At 32.9% G+C, this 17,373-nt stretch overlaps 1 protein-coding gene across 1 annotated transcript in view; it reads left to right on the forward strand.

Moving 5' to 3' along the window:
- LOC111146709 (transmembrane protein 65) overlaps nt 1–17,114 on the forward strand; it is a 64,273-nt gene extending 47,159 nt beyond the window's left edge. Inside the window, exons 3-7 of the mRNA XM_022502377.1 lie at nt 900–967; nt 5,573–5,627; nt 6,405–6,447; nt 9,143–9,248; nt 15,844–17,114. Of these exons, the coding sequence (XP_022358085.1) occupies nt 900–967; nt 5,573–5,627; nt 6,405–6,447; nt 9,143–9,248; nt 15,844–15,945 (374 nt within the window). The 3' untranslated portion in view covers nt 15,946–17,114. The remainder of the gene's footprint in view (nt 1–899; nt 968–5,572; nt 5,628–6,404; nt 6,448–9,142; nt 9,249–15,843) is intronic.
- The last annotated feature ends 259 nt before the right edge of the window (nt 17,115–17,373 follow it).

Below are 17,373 nucleotides of genomic sequence, written 5' to 3' on the forward strand. Positions count from 1 at the left end.
TTAACTCTCCCAGCTTTTAATCTGTTTCACAGTCTACTTTCAATTCTGTTAATATGGAATTCTCTTCCTTTCCAGGTTAGTGGTCCTCAACTTAATTAACTAATGTTCATTAAGTGTCTGCAATGCACTATGCATTCTGCAATGTGCTGAAGATGCAAATATGAAAAAAGTGAGGCTGAATGTTTAAAAAATATATAGATATTAGTTCTTCCTAGTTACACTTTTATTATGTCAGGTCATTCAGATTCTGTATTAGATAGATAAGATAAGGTATGCCTTTGTTAGGAAGAGGCCAAATTACATTTTGATTTAAATCAAATAGTTTGTGAAAGCTTTCAGGGATACCGATATTGTGAGGGGGGAAAAGACTGCATATAGATGGTGAATATAAATGAGATGATCACATTTTTCTCACGTTTGTTCAAAAATTGTTTAGTGAGTAAAAGTGACCATTTAGCTTCCCTAGAATTTGATTCAGGGTATTTTTTATTATTTCTAACATGGATATTAATTTTATGATATCAGTTTTTAGGTATAAGAAACATTGATATCAATAGCAATTAAACAGGTAAAACATGGTACTTGTAATGTGTATTTACTTATTTGTTCTGCTGTTAACTGTAGTTCTTTGTATGTGTAGCTAGTAAGAAAACAACCCAGAAATCTAACACAGTTATTTTTACATGTTACATGTTTTTAAATTTTGTTTTGTTTCCCTAGTGTAGCTTCTAGGAAGTAATTAAGCTTATAGCAGGAGTAGAATCTTTTGGCTATGGGGAATTAAAAGCAAATTTCAAAGGTTGTCAAATCTGTTTAGGAGACTTTAATCATATGGTCTGTGTTCTCATTTAAAATTATAGAAATCCTAAAATATATTTTCTGTGTTTGATGTTTTTCAGTATTCATCCACAATGCGATACCTTTCATAGGGTTTGGCTTTTTGGATAATGCAATAATGATTGTTGCAGTAAGTTCTTTCTTTTACCCTTCTATTTTGAGTTAATAAAGCAATTAGTGTAGTCGAAATTTTCCTAATAATTTATATATCCTGGCTATAAGATTTTAATTAACATCATAATGAACAAGGCTACTTTTTACTATATTTCATGTTAATTAGAATATCATTCAGTTTTAAGGCATTACATGTATTAATCATTAAGACTTTTGGCAAACCATTGACCATAATAAATACATAGTTATTAGGTCAATATTATTCTGTTTTAGTTTAAACATTCTTATTAAAGGAAAAAGTATATGAAATTTTCTGATGTTCTTTAACTTTATTGACAGTTCTCATCACATATATGTTATTTGGTTAGTTCCTTGTTTAGTTTTCCCATGGAGAATTGTCCTAAAGGGTGTTTTGATGTAGTTTATTTGACCCAAAGGTATTTTAAATTTTAGTTGAGAATACTGGGTATATCTCATTTTTGTCTTTGTTCCATTGTAGTGTTAAAAAAAAGTTCCCCTTTGCTGTGGTTATTTTAATGTAAGTGTGTTCCTTAAGAGTGTTTAGTCTCTGAGAAGGCTTCTTTACCTTTCCTACCATTGAGTGATACATTTTGTTAATGAATACCAATATTGGTCCAATTTCGAAAGTCAGAGATGAATCTGTGGATTAAAATGCAAGTCTTCTAAAACTGCCCAGTACTCTATCCACTCTCTTCATTGACTCTAACTTGAAAAAAATGATGTAAATGGTAGTTGTTGTGCAGGAGACTGCTTTAAAAAAAAAAATGATTTGGGGATCATTGTGAGAAAAATACATATGAGAGCAAGGGTTTTTTTTTTGTTTTTTCTTTTGGTTTTCTTTAGTGTCTTGGAGGTCATGTGTACTACAGATGGATGTAAATAGAACATTTGATTTCAAAACAGTAAAATTACACTAAAAGTAAAATTTACATTGTGTAGATTATAAAATTTGCTTAAAGAATATCTAAAATTCTTAAAAGAATATCTGAAAAGAATTTTTTTTTTGCTATTATATAGTCTCATCTTATATCCAGATTAACGATGCTTAGCTATCCAGAAAGTCTGGCTGCTCACTTGTGTTCATATAGTAGGAAGGTATCTTGCTGCCTAAATATTCACAGCAGGTACTCTAGCGTGCACACAGCTTGAATGTGGAAGCACCCATTGTGTAGTTCTTTAGCAAAGGAGCCTGGCAAGAGCCTCTAAAATATAATTTCAGAATGCCAGTTTTTTGACTGATCATGACATTTTTCCTAATATATATATAAGAATTGGCCAATTTATGTATCTGTGAATATGAGAATATATCTGTGAATATTAAGCAACTTAGAACCACACTGCTTTCAATGAAATTACTAAAATTTGAGTTGGTTAGATTATTTAAATAGTTATTAAATAATAAAGCATATCTAATTATAATGGAAACCCCATTATGATGAATTTATAAGCTGTAGGTAAGACTTGATGTGTTCTTAAACAGATTGGCTGAATTGAAGTTTCTCTGTGACAAATACTTCTTTTGGTTTTATACAATTCAGTATTTCAGTTTGTCTTAATTGACAGCTGGTATCCATATTACTGCCTTCATTTTCATTTGTTTTTTTCCATCTCAATAAGGCAGACCTTAGTCAAATACTAAAAAAACTATCCTTGCTACAAGGAAGTATTGAGATGATATATTTTGCATAAAGAAGGGTGAATAGAGATTTTGAAGAGAGATCAGAATAAGGAAACTGGGTAACTTCATAGATCCTGCATTTCACAGTGTGTTATTATTTATTTGAAATAAATATCTAAAGTAACAGATAATCTGCATCTAAATACAGCTACGAACAAAGTGAGACACACACACTCTAGAGTCAAATTATTGTAATGTGGTTTACTGTTTTCTGTTACTCAGGCCTGTGTCTCACAGTATAACCAAGAGTGAACTATTTTTTCAGGTCTGAGATGGTTGACTCCGAGTTAATAACACTTGTTCTTGAAGTTTACACTGAAATCCAGTTGCAGGGACATAATACCAGTTTTTACTTATATAATATTGAAATAAATTTTTAAACCACTGGCTTCAATACCTGAGTAAGAGCAGTTGTGTGGCAAAATTGTTATTCAGTGATAATTGCAAACCAGTTCAGGGACAGTGAAATTTCCCAAAGAGGTTTTATAATAAATAGACTGCTAAAACTAAAATACATAAGTAATACAACTCTAGAATCTATACATAGGAAAATAAGTAGTCATTATCTTAAGAATGTTTTTCACCTTTCAATTATTTGAAAACACTGATTTCCTCCTAACATTATGGGACAGCTATGACTGTTTTAAGATAGTAAGTTAAGGAAATATTTGATTCTTCTTTTCTATCATGTCATTGACATTTGATGTTTTCCTCTTCCCTGTTGTACTCTCTTGGTTGCTATCCTAAGTTGTAGTCACCAAAACAAATTCCTGTGTAACTTCCTGTAATAGACTGACCTTTATTGTTGGCTGCTGTTCATACTCAGCCTTTGGTTTCATAGTTTATTATATTTTTATATTACTAGGATTGCTTTTTATGACATTTTAGTGGGGTTTTGGATTATGTTTCTTAAAATTTAGTTAGAATAGGATTTATTAGAATTCTAGAGTAGTTTAATTGTACTCAGGTGATGAACCAGATATAAATTTAAGATAACTAGTATTAAATGTACAAAATAAAACTTGATGTAACTGTGGGAAAAAGTAAAGACTGGTAGTCCCTTGTCCTCAAACTGTCTTTGATTTTATTTGAAGCTTTTATGTTATTAGAAGGTCCTTCAGGTTTCTTAAATTCAACTAAATGATTAAGCACCTAAGTACTTTTTAAGCACATGTATTGCAAGCAGATTTATGCTGGGGCACTCCTAGTGATAGTGATTCATTGCTGCTAAAGATGGTATATTTATTTTTTATATACTGTACATGTTAGGTACCTTCGTTCTATATAAGTGCTCCAGTTTTTTGTGGAGTGTTTTGTGTGGGGTTTCTTTTTTTCCCCATCTATATATAAAGATACACATCTTTATTCCTTACGCATGTTTTGTTCTTTTTTTCTTGGGGATGTGGTTCCTTCACAACCTTCCTTGTGATTTTAAATACCTGGGAGACTTTTATGCATCAGGCTATTCTCTCCGTATCCAGCAAGAATTTTATTTTATTTTTTTTAAGATTTTATTTATTTGTTTTGAGAGAGAGAGAGAGAGCACACACACAAGCAGGTAGAGTAGCAGGCAGAGGGAGAGGGAGAACCAGGCTCCCCACTGAACAGAGGGCCCAATGTGGGACTCAATCCCAGGGTCCTGGAATCACGACTCCAGTTAAGGCAGCCGCCTGACTGAGCCACCCAGGTGCCCCAAGAATTGTGTTTTAAAGAGATGGAACCAAAAGACCTAGATGAGAGGAAAATGAGGAAACTTAACTCAGCTTCTCTTCAGTTTTATAAATAATTGAGTAATGCAATATTTCTATATACCGCATAGGACATTCCTTTTTTGTTCTCCATAAGTATCATTGTGATTTTAAAATTTATTTAGAAATTTTCAAGCATCAGTATTCAGGAGGAAAATTAAGTCTACTTATGGCAGCATTGGCTAAGCATTAGAGCTCAGTTAGCACAATAGATCATAGGATTTCTTCTTTATTCTGTGTAGTAACCCATTAGAATAGTTTAATCTTCTTCATTTCAATTCCTTCTCTTTATTTTTTTTAAGATTATTTATTTATTTGTTTGATAGAGATTACAAGTAGGCAGAGAGGCAGGCGGGCGGGGCGGGGGGAAGCAGGCTCCCTGCTGAGCAGAGAGCCTGATGCGGGGCTCGATCCCAGAACTCTGGGATCATGACCTGAGCCAAAGGCAAAGGCTTTAACCACTGAGCCACCCAGGCACCCCTGGTTCCTTCTCTTTAAAATGGAAGTAAAAATATGAGTGCCTCTTGTCTATAGGGGAATGGGATGGGTGTGGAAAGTCTGAAACTCTCTCAGTAAATTCAGTACCTTGTTTTTTACTGAGGCTCTATCTATTGTGCAAATTACTGTTGTTGCTCATAAATGTATCATATAGTCTCACTACTTAATGGTTAAAGTACTCAGTGTTACAAGATAATTTTTGAAGTCTGTGATCTCTTGGGGCCCTAGAAATCAGTTTAGTCTTTTTTTTTTTTTTACTCTTTTGATAGTGTAAATAACAGCTTAAATTAAGATTTTAAATTAGGTGAGTTGGTCTTTGTGTTCCAAGAGATTTAAAGAATCTATCTTTGTTGTTGGAAAATACAAATTCTAGATTTTTAACAATGACTTATATTGCTATTTTTATTATAATAGTATTTGTTGCTATTTTTATTTTTTATAAAAGCCTGATTTTAATAAATCAGATGATACTGATGTTGTTTTGCATGAATGCATATATTTAATGGTTAAGTGCATTACTGCATTATATGAATATTTTGGCATATTTTATATATATAATTTTGTTGCAGTAACCTGTTGGCTTAAGCAGTTTATCTGTTTTCATTAAGACTTTGCTCTTTTTTACAGTCACTTCAGCATTAATTTTTAAATTAATTTCTTTGTAATCATTTTTTAGGGAACCCATATTGAGATGTCTATCGGAATTATTTTGGGAATTTCAACTATGGCAGGTATTTAATAAGTCATATTATTATTCCATTGTCCATATATTTATAAAATATTTTAGCAGGTTGGATTTAGAAGAGAATGATTTATTTAAATAAGTTTACTCATTGAAATGTCTATTTGTCTACCTAATCCTGTTCTTCACTTTCTTAATGTTGTATATATAGCACTTTTTTCCTGAGAAATTTTAGGTACTTAATGTTAATGAGTAACAATGCTATACTGACTATATTAAAATAAATTTTTCTCTTAATTCAGTGTTACCCCAAAACCTTTGTGCTCTTGTTTCTACTAATTTATTTTCAAATTGTGTAGGAAAATCAAAGAAGGAAATATAAGATTGGCTCTATTACTTTCTTTCCCCTAGTTACCACTCTGTTTTTCATGATGGTGAAACTTCATTTTTCTCTGTGATTTTCTCAAATTTCAGGCTATGCATAAAGATTTACTTTAACTTCCAAATATCCAAATTTCCTTAAATATAATGAAGGATACAGAAAATACTGCATAGTATTGAAACTAAAATGGTTTCCAAATGGCCACCACAACAGAAAAAACCTACTGCTTGATGGAAGGAGAACATTATATCCCAAAAGACTTGTGTTCTATTTTGAAATCTTGAAATTCAGAGCTATGCAATGAGTAACTTTGGCTACACAGCTGTTGTAGTTTCAGAAACTTGTGACTACTTTTCCAGATGAGTGCTTCATTGATGATATAGCGATGTATTATAATGATTTTTCTGACTTCCATGTAACAATTCACTTATCTCACTTTTTTAGCTGCTGCTTTAGGAAATCTTGTGTCAGATTTAGCTGGACTTGGGTAGGTCCATTCATTTATTCATTTGTGCGTGTGTATTCTGACCTTGCTTCTTTCTCTTCCCCATTTTTTAATTGAGAAAGATAAAAAATATGGGACATTTTTTGTGTGTGTTTTTAAACTAAAGTTTTAAATTTAACATTTCTAAATCAGTAGTACTAAATCTTTGGTGTGCATCAAATACAAATGCCTGGGTTATGCCTTGGAACTTGTGTCTCTGGGTTTAGGGACCCGGAATTTGTGTTTAAAATCTTCTCAAGAGATTGATACATGCTAAAAGTTTTTCTAAAACGACTGTAATGTAAGCATTACTGAAGTATTCATATGTATTTTTTTTTTAAGATTTTATTTATTTGTTTGACAGAGAGAGAGAGATCACAAGTAGGCAGAGAGGCAGGCATAGAGAGAGGAGGAAGCAGGCTCCCTGCTGAGCAGAGAGCCTGATGTGGGGCTCGATCCCAGGATCCTGAGATCATGACCTGAGCTGAAGGCAGAGGCTTAACCCACTGAGCCACCCAGGTGCCCCTCATATGTATTTTTGATAGACATTTCCAAAGTGAGACAGAATTAAAACCAAGAGTTAAAATTAAAGAATTAAAACCAAATAAATAGTTAAATTAAAATTAATAAAATAAAATTAAAATTAAATTAAATTTTAAATTAAAACCAAGAACCCCATCATTATTTCACCCCATTCTTCTCCCATTAAGCTCAAAGATAAGAGATATGGCTCAAATATGAGGATACTGACTGGGCATGTTTTTGGGAGAGAGGAACTTTTCAGAAGGAATAATGCCAGAGCATACATGGGTTTGGCCAGTTTTTGCTCTCTTTATTCTGTGTGGCTGGAATGATGAAATAAAGTGAGAATGTCTACTTAGAAAAGGCCAGCTTTCTCTCTTTCTCATTTTACATCCTCTCTTCCAAGCAACACATGGCCTGGGCTGCCTCCTGATCTTGAGGAAGCCTGGAAAGTACAAGTTAGACCAAGTTGGCATTAATTATTGTAATAAACATACTCTCTTTTGCTCAGTCTTTGGCTCTGTTTTTTCCTTCCATGGTTCATGAGAGTGGTAAGTTTTGAGATTTGGATTTGGGCCTACCAGAAGTTTACTTAGCCTTATAATCTAGGAAAAGGTGGCTTCATAAGTGATCTGACCCTGTGTATTAGACTTCTGTACTGGAGTTTAGGGCCAAAGCTACTGTTAAAACACAGAGTTTCTTGTTTTTGGACCAGGGCATAAATTTTATATTTTTCAGATTCCTGACATAAATCTATAATGATATCACCCCTTACATATTCTAATTTCCCCATTTTCAACATTAATGTTAATGTAATGTCACAGCTACTGTGATAGCTTTTTATATATAATAGATCTAAGTGGTCTGATAGATTTTAAGGCCATTTAATTTTAGATTGTATCATTAATTAGTTATTTTTGATTAGAGATAAGATTTTGTTGGGAGTCTTTATATTTAAAAACTATTTCTCCTCTGCCTTTAAAAAATATCATTAAATAACAAATACGTTTCCTTGACTCTTAGGTATACAGTTTTTTTTAGAAGTTAACATATCTGATATTGGGATCCATATTTTTTTTTTCTTACAGTTGATAAAATGAGTTTGTATCCAATAACTGATGGGAAATAAATACTTGAGATTGCCCTGAAAATTCTAGTCTGTTTTTCTTAGTATATCAATCTAATATCATGGTTGGTTTTTTAAAAGATTTTATTTATTTATGTGTGAGAGAGAGAGTGGGCAAGAAAGAGCACGAGCAGGTAAAGGGGCCGAGGGAAAGGGAGAAGCAGACTCCCCAACGAGCAGGGAGCCCCAAGTGGGACCCGATCCCAGAACCCTGGGATTATGACCCAAGCCAAAGGCAGATGCTTAACAACCTGAGCCACCCAGACACCCCCATCTAGTAGCATATGTTAACGTGCTTTGCTTTAAATTTGGAGTGCATGACTATGATTTTATTGCAAGTTTTTTTTTTATTATACCTTGAAATGATCTTTTAAAATAAGAGAGAGGGGTGCCTGGGTGGCTCAGTCAGTTAAGGATTTTTTTTTTTTTAGATTTTATTTATTTATCTGACACAGAGAGAGAGTGCCCTCACAATCAGGGAGAGCCACAGAGGTAAAGAGAGAAGCAGGCTCTCTGCTGAGCAGGGAGCCCCATGCAGGGCTCAGACCCAGGACCCTGGGATCATGACCTGAGCCTAAGGCAGACAGTTAACCAACTGATCCACCCAGGCGCCCCAAGCATCTGAACCTTGATTTCAGCTCAGATCATGATATCTGGGTCGTGAGATTGAGCCTTGTGTCAGGCTGTGCATTGGGTGTGAAACCTGCTTGAGATTCTGTCTTCCTCTCCCTTGGCCCCTCTCCTACCTTCCCAACCTCCTTGCTTGCTCTCTCTCAAAAAAATAAATAAAACAAAATAAAATAAGAGAGAGTATTTGCTCTAAGTCAATTAGTTTATCTATGTATGAAAATATTAATATTAAAATATTTTTAAACTGTATATTTATGCACAATAAAAATGGAAATTGTAAATAAGCATTTATACCATTTCTAAAGTGCCAGTTACAGGTGTAAAATTATCTTGTTTCTTTTTGTAGCAATTTGTTTATTATCTGAGGACTTTTGTGTGTCTCTTTAAAAACTTATATTCTGTCCTTGTGTTTTTTTAAAGACTTGCAGGCTATGTTGAAGCTTTGGCTTCCAGATTAGGCCTATCAATTCCTGATCTTACACCAAAGCAAGTGGACATGTGGCAAACACGTGTTAGTACACATTTTGTAAGTACTGTATATGGTTTATGATAATGCATTCAGGTAGCCAGAACAAGATACTGTATAATTCAGTCCTTTTGAGAAATTTGAGACTAAATTGATTTGAGTGGAGTTTTTAGAAAAATTGTCTAAACTTTGGCAGTTTTCAGAAGAACAATAATTTTTTATTGTCTATTTTTTGTAGGTATACTTGATTTTTAGAATATTCTTTATATGATTCAGTTAATGTTAAGGAGTATCTGTCATATAGTAGAGACTGAAGGACATAAAATGAATATAAATTAAAGTTATTTTTAAGAATTGTTTACGTGAAGAACCGGACATGTAAACAAACTATAATTTAGTGTGACATATGCAGTTAGAGAATTATGCACTAGATATAGCAATAGCACAAGTAAGAGAATTAATACGTTGTGGGGAGAAATTTCTTTTGGTGGGAAGATTTCTTGGTGAAAATTGGATCTCAGCTGATTTTTGTGTTATTGATGGGATGTTTACTAGGTGAACAAGAGAATCTGAGTACATTGACTCGGAGGTAGAAAGACATGATAAAAATGGGGTATGTTCAGAGAAATAAAAGAAATTAGGGTATTGCTGGACTATAAAATGTAGTAGTTGAAGAGTGAAGCAGCAGTAGGAAATAGCACTGGAGAAGTAAGAATGGATCAGACAGGAAAGACATTGTATAAGCTCTACTAAGGAGCTTGAACCTCATACCTAGGTGATGGCATTCTAGCGAAGACTTTTAAATAGGAAGGAAACTAGGTGGATCACAATGCCACCAATTAAGTCAAGAAGGAAAAGAGGAAGGACAAGTTATTAAGGGAACGTTATGAGTTCTGTTTTCAATTCGATAAAGTTGAATTTGAGATGCTTATAGGACATTCAAATGGTAATACCTGGTAGGCATTTGGATTAAAAGTGAAGAGTTAGAGAGGTCTGAATTAGAGATGATGAGTATTATTAATCATTCAACAAAATTAATTGTTTACCTGCTGTATGCATAGTACATATGTAGGAGTTTTGAATATATTGGTTAACAAAACAAGATCTTTTTTTCTGGTGGGTCTGACATTCTAGCAGTGGAGAGAAGATAATAAAAAAATCTGATAAATAAAATGCTTAATGTACTAGAAATTCACAAATTTTAAAGGAATTAAAGAAAAAAAGAAAACAGAGTAGGGTAAAAGAGGTTGGGAGTGCTGCTATGGAGACAGCTTGCAGGATTAAATAGGAGGGTCTGCAGGCCTCACTGAAAAGGTGATAGTTAAAACCACGGGAGAAAGTGAGATTTTATAGTACGGTGCTTCTCAAAGTGTAATGTCAGCAGGGCCAACACTACTTGGAAACTTGTTAGAAATGCAAATCTCGGGCTCCACATTAGACTTAACTATTTCTTTGTAAAAATCATACAAAAGTGTCCATATACTGCAATTCGTAGATAAATTGAAGTGAGATTAGCTAGCTAATATCTGCCAGAGTTGTTGAGGAATCAGGATATTCTAACATTCTAGCAATTTGGCTTAACATTTTAGCACTACAATTAGGATCAAGAGAAGATTATTTTCCTAGGCTTTCTTCTCGCATAGTTGATAATTCTGTTTTCTTTCTGTATTATAAGCAGTTCCATTCCCCTCTCCTATTATATGAGTACATCAGTTACTAAGCTAGTGTGTGTGTGTGTGTGTGTGTATATTTGTATTTTGATAAATCTTCCACCAGCATATGAAGTGATTTTATTTCTTAGTCATTGACTCTGCTTCTTTTATGTTAAGATGAAATCTACTCTGTAACGTAAAATTCAATTAGCAAATAGCCTGAAGTAATTTAAGTTAGTGATCAACAGTCTATTCATGACTTAAGCTAACTCTGAAACTGACCCATAATGGAACATATGCAAATACACAGGCAGGTTCCTATTGACATAGGTTGTATTTTAAAAGCTCATTTATAATTTGGCTATTTGAAACTCAGAAAATATTTTCTTGCAGAACCATATTATGACTGTACTTAAGTTCTTAGGTTAGCCCCAAAGTAGTTAATTATAAGGCCTAGGCTATCATAAGACCTGATAATAATATATAAGTAACTGATTTTTCAGTGGAAAGATGTTTCAGGTTCTGAATCAGGGTATCCCACTTCTTTCCTCCCTTTCTTCCCTATTGACTTTATGACCCATTGAGATAATTGGGTTGAAACTCATTAACTGGCAATCCTAAAGTAAGTAGGGAGGTAGAGAAGAAAGCCTTGGTTTCCCTGGACAGTAGTAACAATGGGTGAGAAGTAGAAGCGGCAGCGGACATTTCGTGTATGTAGGAAAGTCAGGAATCCATAATAAGATAGTCTCTCTCTGTGTGTATATATAAATAAATATAAATGAATACAAACTTAAAGGTCAAGATAAGGATCTAGGATAAACTTTTTCAGCATCTGGAATGAAGAAAACGTCTGTTTATTAAAACTCCGTAGGAGTGATACTTTTCAAAGTTTGACATGATGAAGATGACAAATCTGACTGTTAATATAAAGCAGGGACATACTGCCACCACCCTCTCTACCACCACAGCCAAAACCCAAAAATAACAGAGTTGAAAATTTTTATGCAAGCTGTTGTTGAAACACTAATGTCTAATCTTGAAATTGATTAGAAAACCTGTAGGATCTGATAGATAAATGGAAAATGTATAGGAAATATATTTTATTCAAGACCATTGATCATGTAGCTAGCCATCATAGCACCAGTAGTACTTGATAGAACTTGTTTTGTTTATTTGCTTTTCTCTTTGTAACTAACTGGAAGTACCTAGAAGAGAGAGATAGACTGCATCTAATTAGTCTGTGTCTCGGTGTACTTAGCACAGAGTTTGGCACACAGTAGATTTTCAATAAATGTTTATTATGAAGAAATAAAACTTAATTGAAAATGTTTAACCTAGATGATCACCCTAGAAATGCAAATTTAAAAAATTGTTTACAAAAATAAAAATTTTAAAAGTATTCATAGCATAGGTAAGATTGTATAAAAATTGGTGTGTATATATCATATATGTGTATATATCATATATGTGTACATAAACATATACACATACATATACATATATGTTGACCCTTGAACAACTGGAGGTTGGGGCGTCATCCCCTTCATGAGTTGAAATCCACATATAATTTTTGACTTCCCAAACACTTAACTACTAATAGCTTATTGTTAACTGGAAGCTTTATCAATAACATATGTAGTCAATTAACATATTTTATGTTATACATATTATATACAGTATTCTTACAATAAAGTAAGCTAGAGAAAAGAAAATGTTGCTAAAAAATCATGAGGAAAAGAAAATACATTTATAGTACTGCACTGTAAAAACCCACATATAAGTGGACCCACACAGTTCAAACCTGTGTTGATAAAGGGTCAACTGTATTTCAATTGGTATATATGTATTTGCAGTCTTTTTGGTCTAGAATAGACAGCATAGCATTCATTACCCTATGAATATGCACAGATATTCGTATTATTTGATTTTTAAATAAATCATTGGGAAAAACTACACACAGAAATGTTTATTACAATATCACTTATACTGGTGAAAAAGCAGTGACTTTCAATGGTGTAAGGAGAGCTTTAAACATACTATAGGCCATCAATTCAGTGGAATTTAGAAGTTTTCTATTAAGTTTATGAAACAGTTTGAAAAAAAGAGCTTATTATAACGTGTGGCTGTGGGGGGTGAATTGAAGCAGAAAACAAAGCTATGTTTACATAATGATTAGACCTACATATAATTACATATACATGGGGTTAAATATTGAAAAGGAATATATACAAAAAGGAGCAAATCCAAATATATTAAGAGTATTTGGTGAGGTTTTTTCCCCTATCTTCAGAAGTGAAAATATATGTACAATTTCTAAAAGGTATATTTCTACTTGAATATTTCTTTGGAGTTATTTCTTGGCAATTTGAAAAAAAAAAAACTTTTCCTAGTTGCATTGAACTTTAAATATTACTTGTTCTAGAACCTTCTTGTAGCTTATTTTTAAGTTGTTTTTATTTTTTTACTGTAGATTTAATTTTAATTTTTTTTTCATTTTTTTTCTCACCATAAGATATATCCTCCCCAATGTCCACTTAAAGTGTAGTTGACATACAATATTAATTTAGTTTCAGGAGAGCAACATAGTGATTCAACAATTATATATATTACAAAATATCACAATAAGTGTAGTCACCATCCTTCACTATACAAAGTTAGTGTACAACATTTTTTACTATATTTCCTGTGCTGTACTTTTCTTTCTCATGACTTACTTATTTTCTAATTGGAAATTTGTACTCTTATTGCCTTCACCTGTATCACCCATCCCCTCCATCTCCTCCTCTTTGGCATCCACCACTTTGTTTTCTGTATCTGTGAGTCTGTATCTATTTTTTGTTTGTTTTGTTTTTTAGATTCCACATATAAATGAAATCATATGTTATTTGTCTTTTTCTGTCTGACTTATTTCGTTTAGCATAATACCCTCTAGGTCCATCTACATTGTCACAGATGGCAAGATTTCATTCTCTTTTATGGCTGAGTAATACTCCATTTTATGGCTGAGTAATACTCCATTGTCTCTGTGTGTGTGTGTGTGTGTGTGTGTGTGTGCGCGCGCACGCGTGCACATACACGTATATATACACATGCAAGTATACAAATGTATATATGTAGTATACATACATATACATATGTAGTATACATACATATACACACACAAATATGTATACATGCATATACCTATACCTGCACACATGTATATGCATGTGTGTGTGCATGCACACATAAACTACATCTTCTTTATTCATCTATTTATGGACCCTTAGGTTGCTTCCATATCTTGGCCATTGTAAATTATGCTACACTAAATATAGGGTTATTTATATATCTTTTCAAATTAGTGTTTTTATTTTCTTTGGGTAAATACTCAAAAGTGGAATTAGTGGGTCATATGGTATTTTTATTTTTAATTTTTTAGGAACCTTCATTCTGTTTTTGATTTGACTGCGCCAATTTACATTCTGACCAGCAGTGCACAAGGGTTCCCTTTTTTTCCATATCCTCACCAACATTTGTTATTTCTTGTCTTTTTTTTTTTTTTTTAAATTTCAGTCTCGTTAGCCTACAGTGTTAAATTAGCTTCAGGTGTATAATACAGTGATGGAACAATTCTGTTTATTACTCAGTGCTCATCAAGATAAGTGTACTCTTAATCCCCTTCACCTGTTCTACTCACCTCCCATCTGATGACCATCTGTTTGTTCTCCATAGTTAAATGTCTGTTTTCGGTTTGTTTTTCTTTTTTTTCCCCCTTTGTTTTTTCTTAAATTCCACATATGATTGAAATGATATGGTATTTGCCTTTCTCTGACTTATTTCAGTTAGCATGATGTCTTCTAGATCCATCATGTTGTTGCATTCTTTTTTTATGACTGAATACTATTCCTGTGTGTGTGTGTGTGTGTGTGTGTGTGTGTGTGTGTGTGTTTGTGTGTGTGTGTGTGTGTACACGTTTTTATCCATTCACCCATCAGTGGACACTTGGGCTGTTTGCATAGTTTGGCTGTTGTACATAATGCTGCAGTAAACGTAGTGAGGCATATATCCTTTTGAATTAGTGTTTTTGTATTCTTTGGGTGAATACCCAGTAGTGTGATTACTGGATCATATGATAGTTCTATTTTTAATTTTTTGAGGAACCTCCGTACTGTTTTCCATAGTGGCTGCACCAGTTTGTATTCCCACCAACAGTGCATGAGGGTTCCTTTTTCTCCACTTCTTGTTTCTTGTGTTTTTGATTTAGTCATTCTGAAAGGAGTGAGGTGATATCTCATTGTAGTTTTGATTTACATCTCCCTGATGATTAGTAGTATGGAACAGTTTTTCATGTGTTGGCCATCTGTATGTCTTCTTTGGAGAAATGTCTATTCAGGTCCTCTACCCATTTTTAAATCAGATTGTTTCTTGCTGTTAAGTTGTATGAATTCTTTATATATTTTGTATATTAACCCCTTATTGGTTATATCTTTTATAGATATTTTCTCCCATTTAGTAGATTGTTTTGTCATTTGTTGATGGTTTCCTTTGTGCTGCAAAAAGCTTTCAGTTTCAAGTAGTTTCAATTGTGTATTTTTTGCTTTTGTTTTTTCTTGCCTGAGGAGACAGATCCAGAACAATTTTGCTAAGGCTGACGTCCAAGAGATTACTGACTATGTTTTCTTTTAGGATTTTTATGATTTCAGCTCTTACATTTAGATCTTTAATCCATTTTGAGTTTATTATTGTGTATGGTGTAAGAAAGTGGTCCAGTTTCATTCTTTTGCATGTAGCTGTCCAGTTTTCCTAACACCATTTATGAAACTATCTTTTCTCCATGGCATATGCTTGTGTCCTTTGTCATATATGACTTATTTTTACATGTAAGTTACTATGATCAAAAGAAAGGCAATTACAGTTGAGTTTTATGGTACATAGTAATTGTTTATCATAGCTACTTAGGCAAAGATCCTTCTTCCAGGGATAAAATAATTTTCAAAAAATGTCTTCTTTTGTTTCCTTAGGGCAAAGCTGTTGGGGTGACTATTGGCTGCATTCTAGGAATGTTTCCTTTGCTTTTCTTTGGAGGAGGTGAAGAAGATGAAAAACTGGAAAAGAAAAATTAACCCTATTAGAATACCTATAAAAAGATGTAAACTAATGTACCTCAATTACTAAATATGCTGTCACAACATTTAGGAATTAAGACAATAACAGTGTATAGATACGGGATCAAATAATTCAGCATGTATTATGGAAAACACTAACTTATTGTGGCTTGGTTTTCTTAGGACATCTTTTTAAAAAATGTTTAGTATCCATTTTGTGTAAATTGTTGAAATGCTTTTTCATCAATGGCAGTCAACATTTTACCTTTTTCTTTATATATCAAAATATCATTTAAGTTTCAGTCATTGATGTACTGTACTAAGTTGGGGTTTGCATATTTGTTACTTCATGTGTGTGCATGCATGAAAGGATCTTCTGTCGTTGCTGTTGTTCTCTAGTTACAACTCAGCCTTGAGATTTTTGCCACATTACTTAAGATGTGTAATGTAAGTTAAAGGTTTTTTTTTACTCTATTTGGGCAACATCAATTTTGTACTGTTTTACATTGAACATTTACAATCATATAATTTTAGTCATTTTTTAAACTCTTAGTCGTTTCAAGGTAGACACACACTTTAAGTATTTTAAGTATCTATTATTCACTTTAATTTTCTGACCTCAATGTCTCAAGAGCCAGAGGTTAATCAGAATGAGTAATTATGTGATGTCCTTACTACATAAAACCATATATGTTAGTAAGTGTATTATTTTCTGTTGATTTTTTTATCTTTAATTTCTCAATTTTAAATCATTACATGGTAGCTTCTGCTCCAAGAAAATGATGATTTTAGGGTCTTTTATAAATGGGGATTGTGGAATTAGGGTAAAATAAGGGGTTTGACATGACACTTGGAAATTAAGAGGCTAAAAAACTTTTTTAGAGAAAAAGAAAATGGGAACTGTTGAGAAGGCTTATGGTATAAGTGGTAAAGTTGAAGTCATGTTTGGAAGGTTAACGAGATACAAATTCTGTTGTTTGGGATGGATTTCTTTTTCCCCAAAACGTCTTCTCATCTGAATGAATCTGAATACTCCATACTCATAATCCTGATGTCTTATCTTATCACATAAAAGTTTTATTTCTGGATAATTTACTTTGAGGTGAAGACTAAATATTTTATATTTTGCTTTTTGGCTATGAATAGTAATCAAAAGTTATGTGAGGAGAAATCTTTTTTTTTTTTTTTGTCTTTTTTCTTCTTTGGTGATGTTTAAATAATATTCTAGGTTGAAATTGCTAATTTCCAGCCTTGCATATCCGACATATATAGTACAACTATATATGAGTCATAAATTTTATGAGCCCTTAAAGTTTGTTAGCATGTGGTCTTTTATATAAATGCTAAAAAATTACTCTTACTTGTAAGAGTAAACTCATCATGGAGGAGAAAAACTGAAATTAAGGTAACTATTTGTTGCAAAAGAAGGAAAACTTAAGTGGATGG

Source organism: Enhydra lutris, unplaced genomic scaffold (genome assembly GCF_002288905.1).
Source record: "Enhydra lutris kenyoni isolate GAN:26980312 unplaced genomic scaffold, ASM228890v2 scaffoldscaffold14, whole genome shotgun sequence".
NCBI lineage: Eukaryota > Metazoa > Chordata > Mammalia > Carnivora > Mustelidae > Enhydra > Enhydra lutris.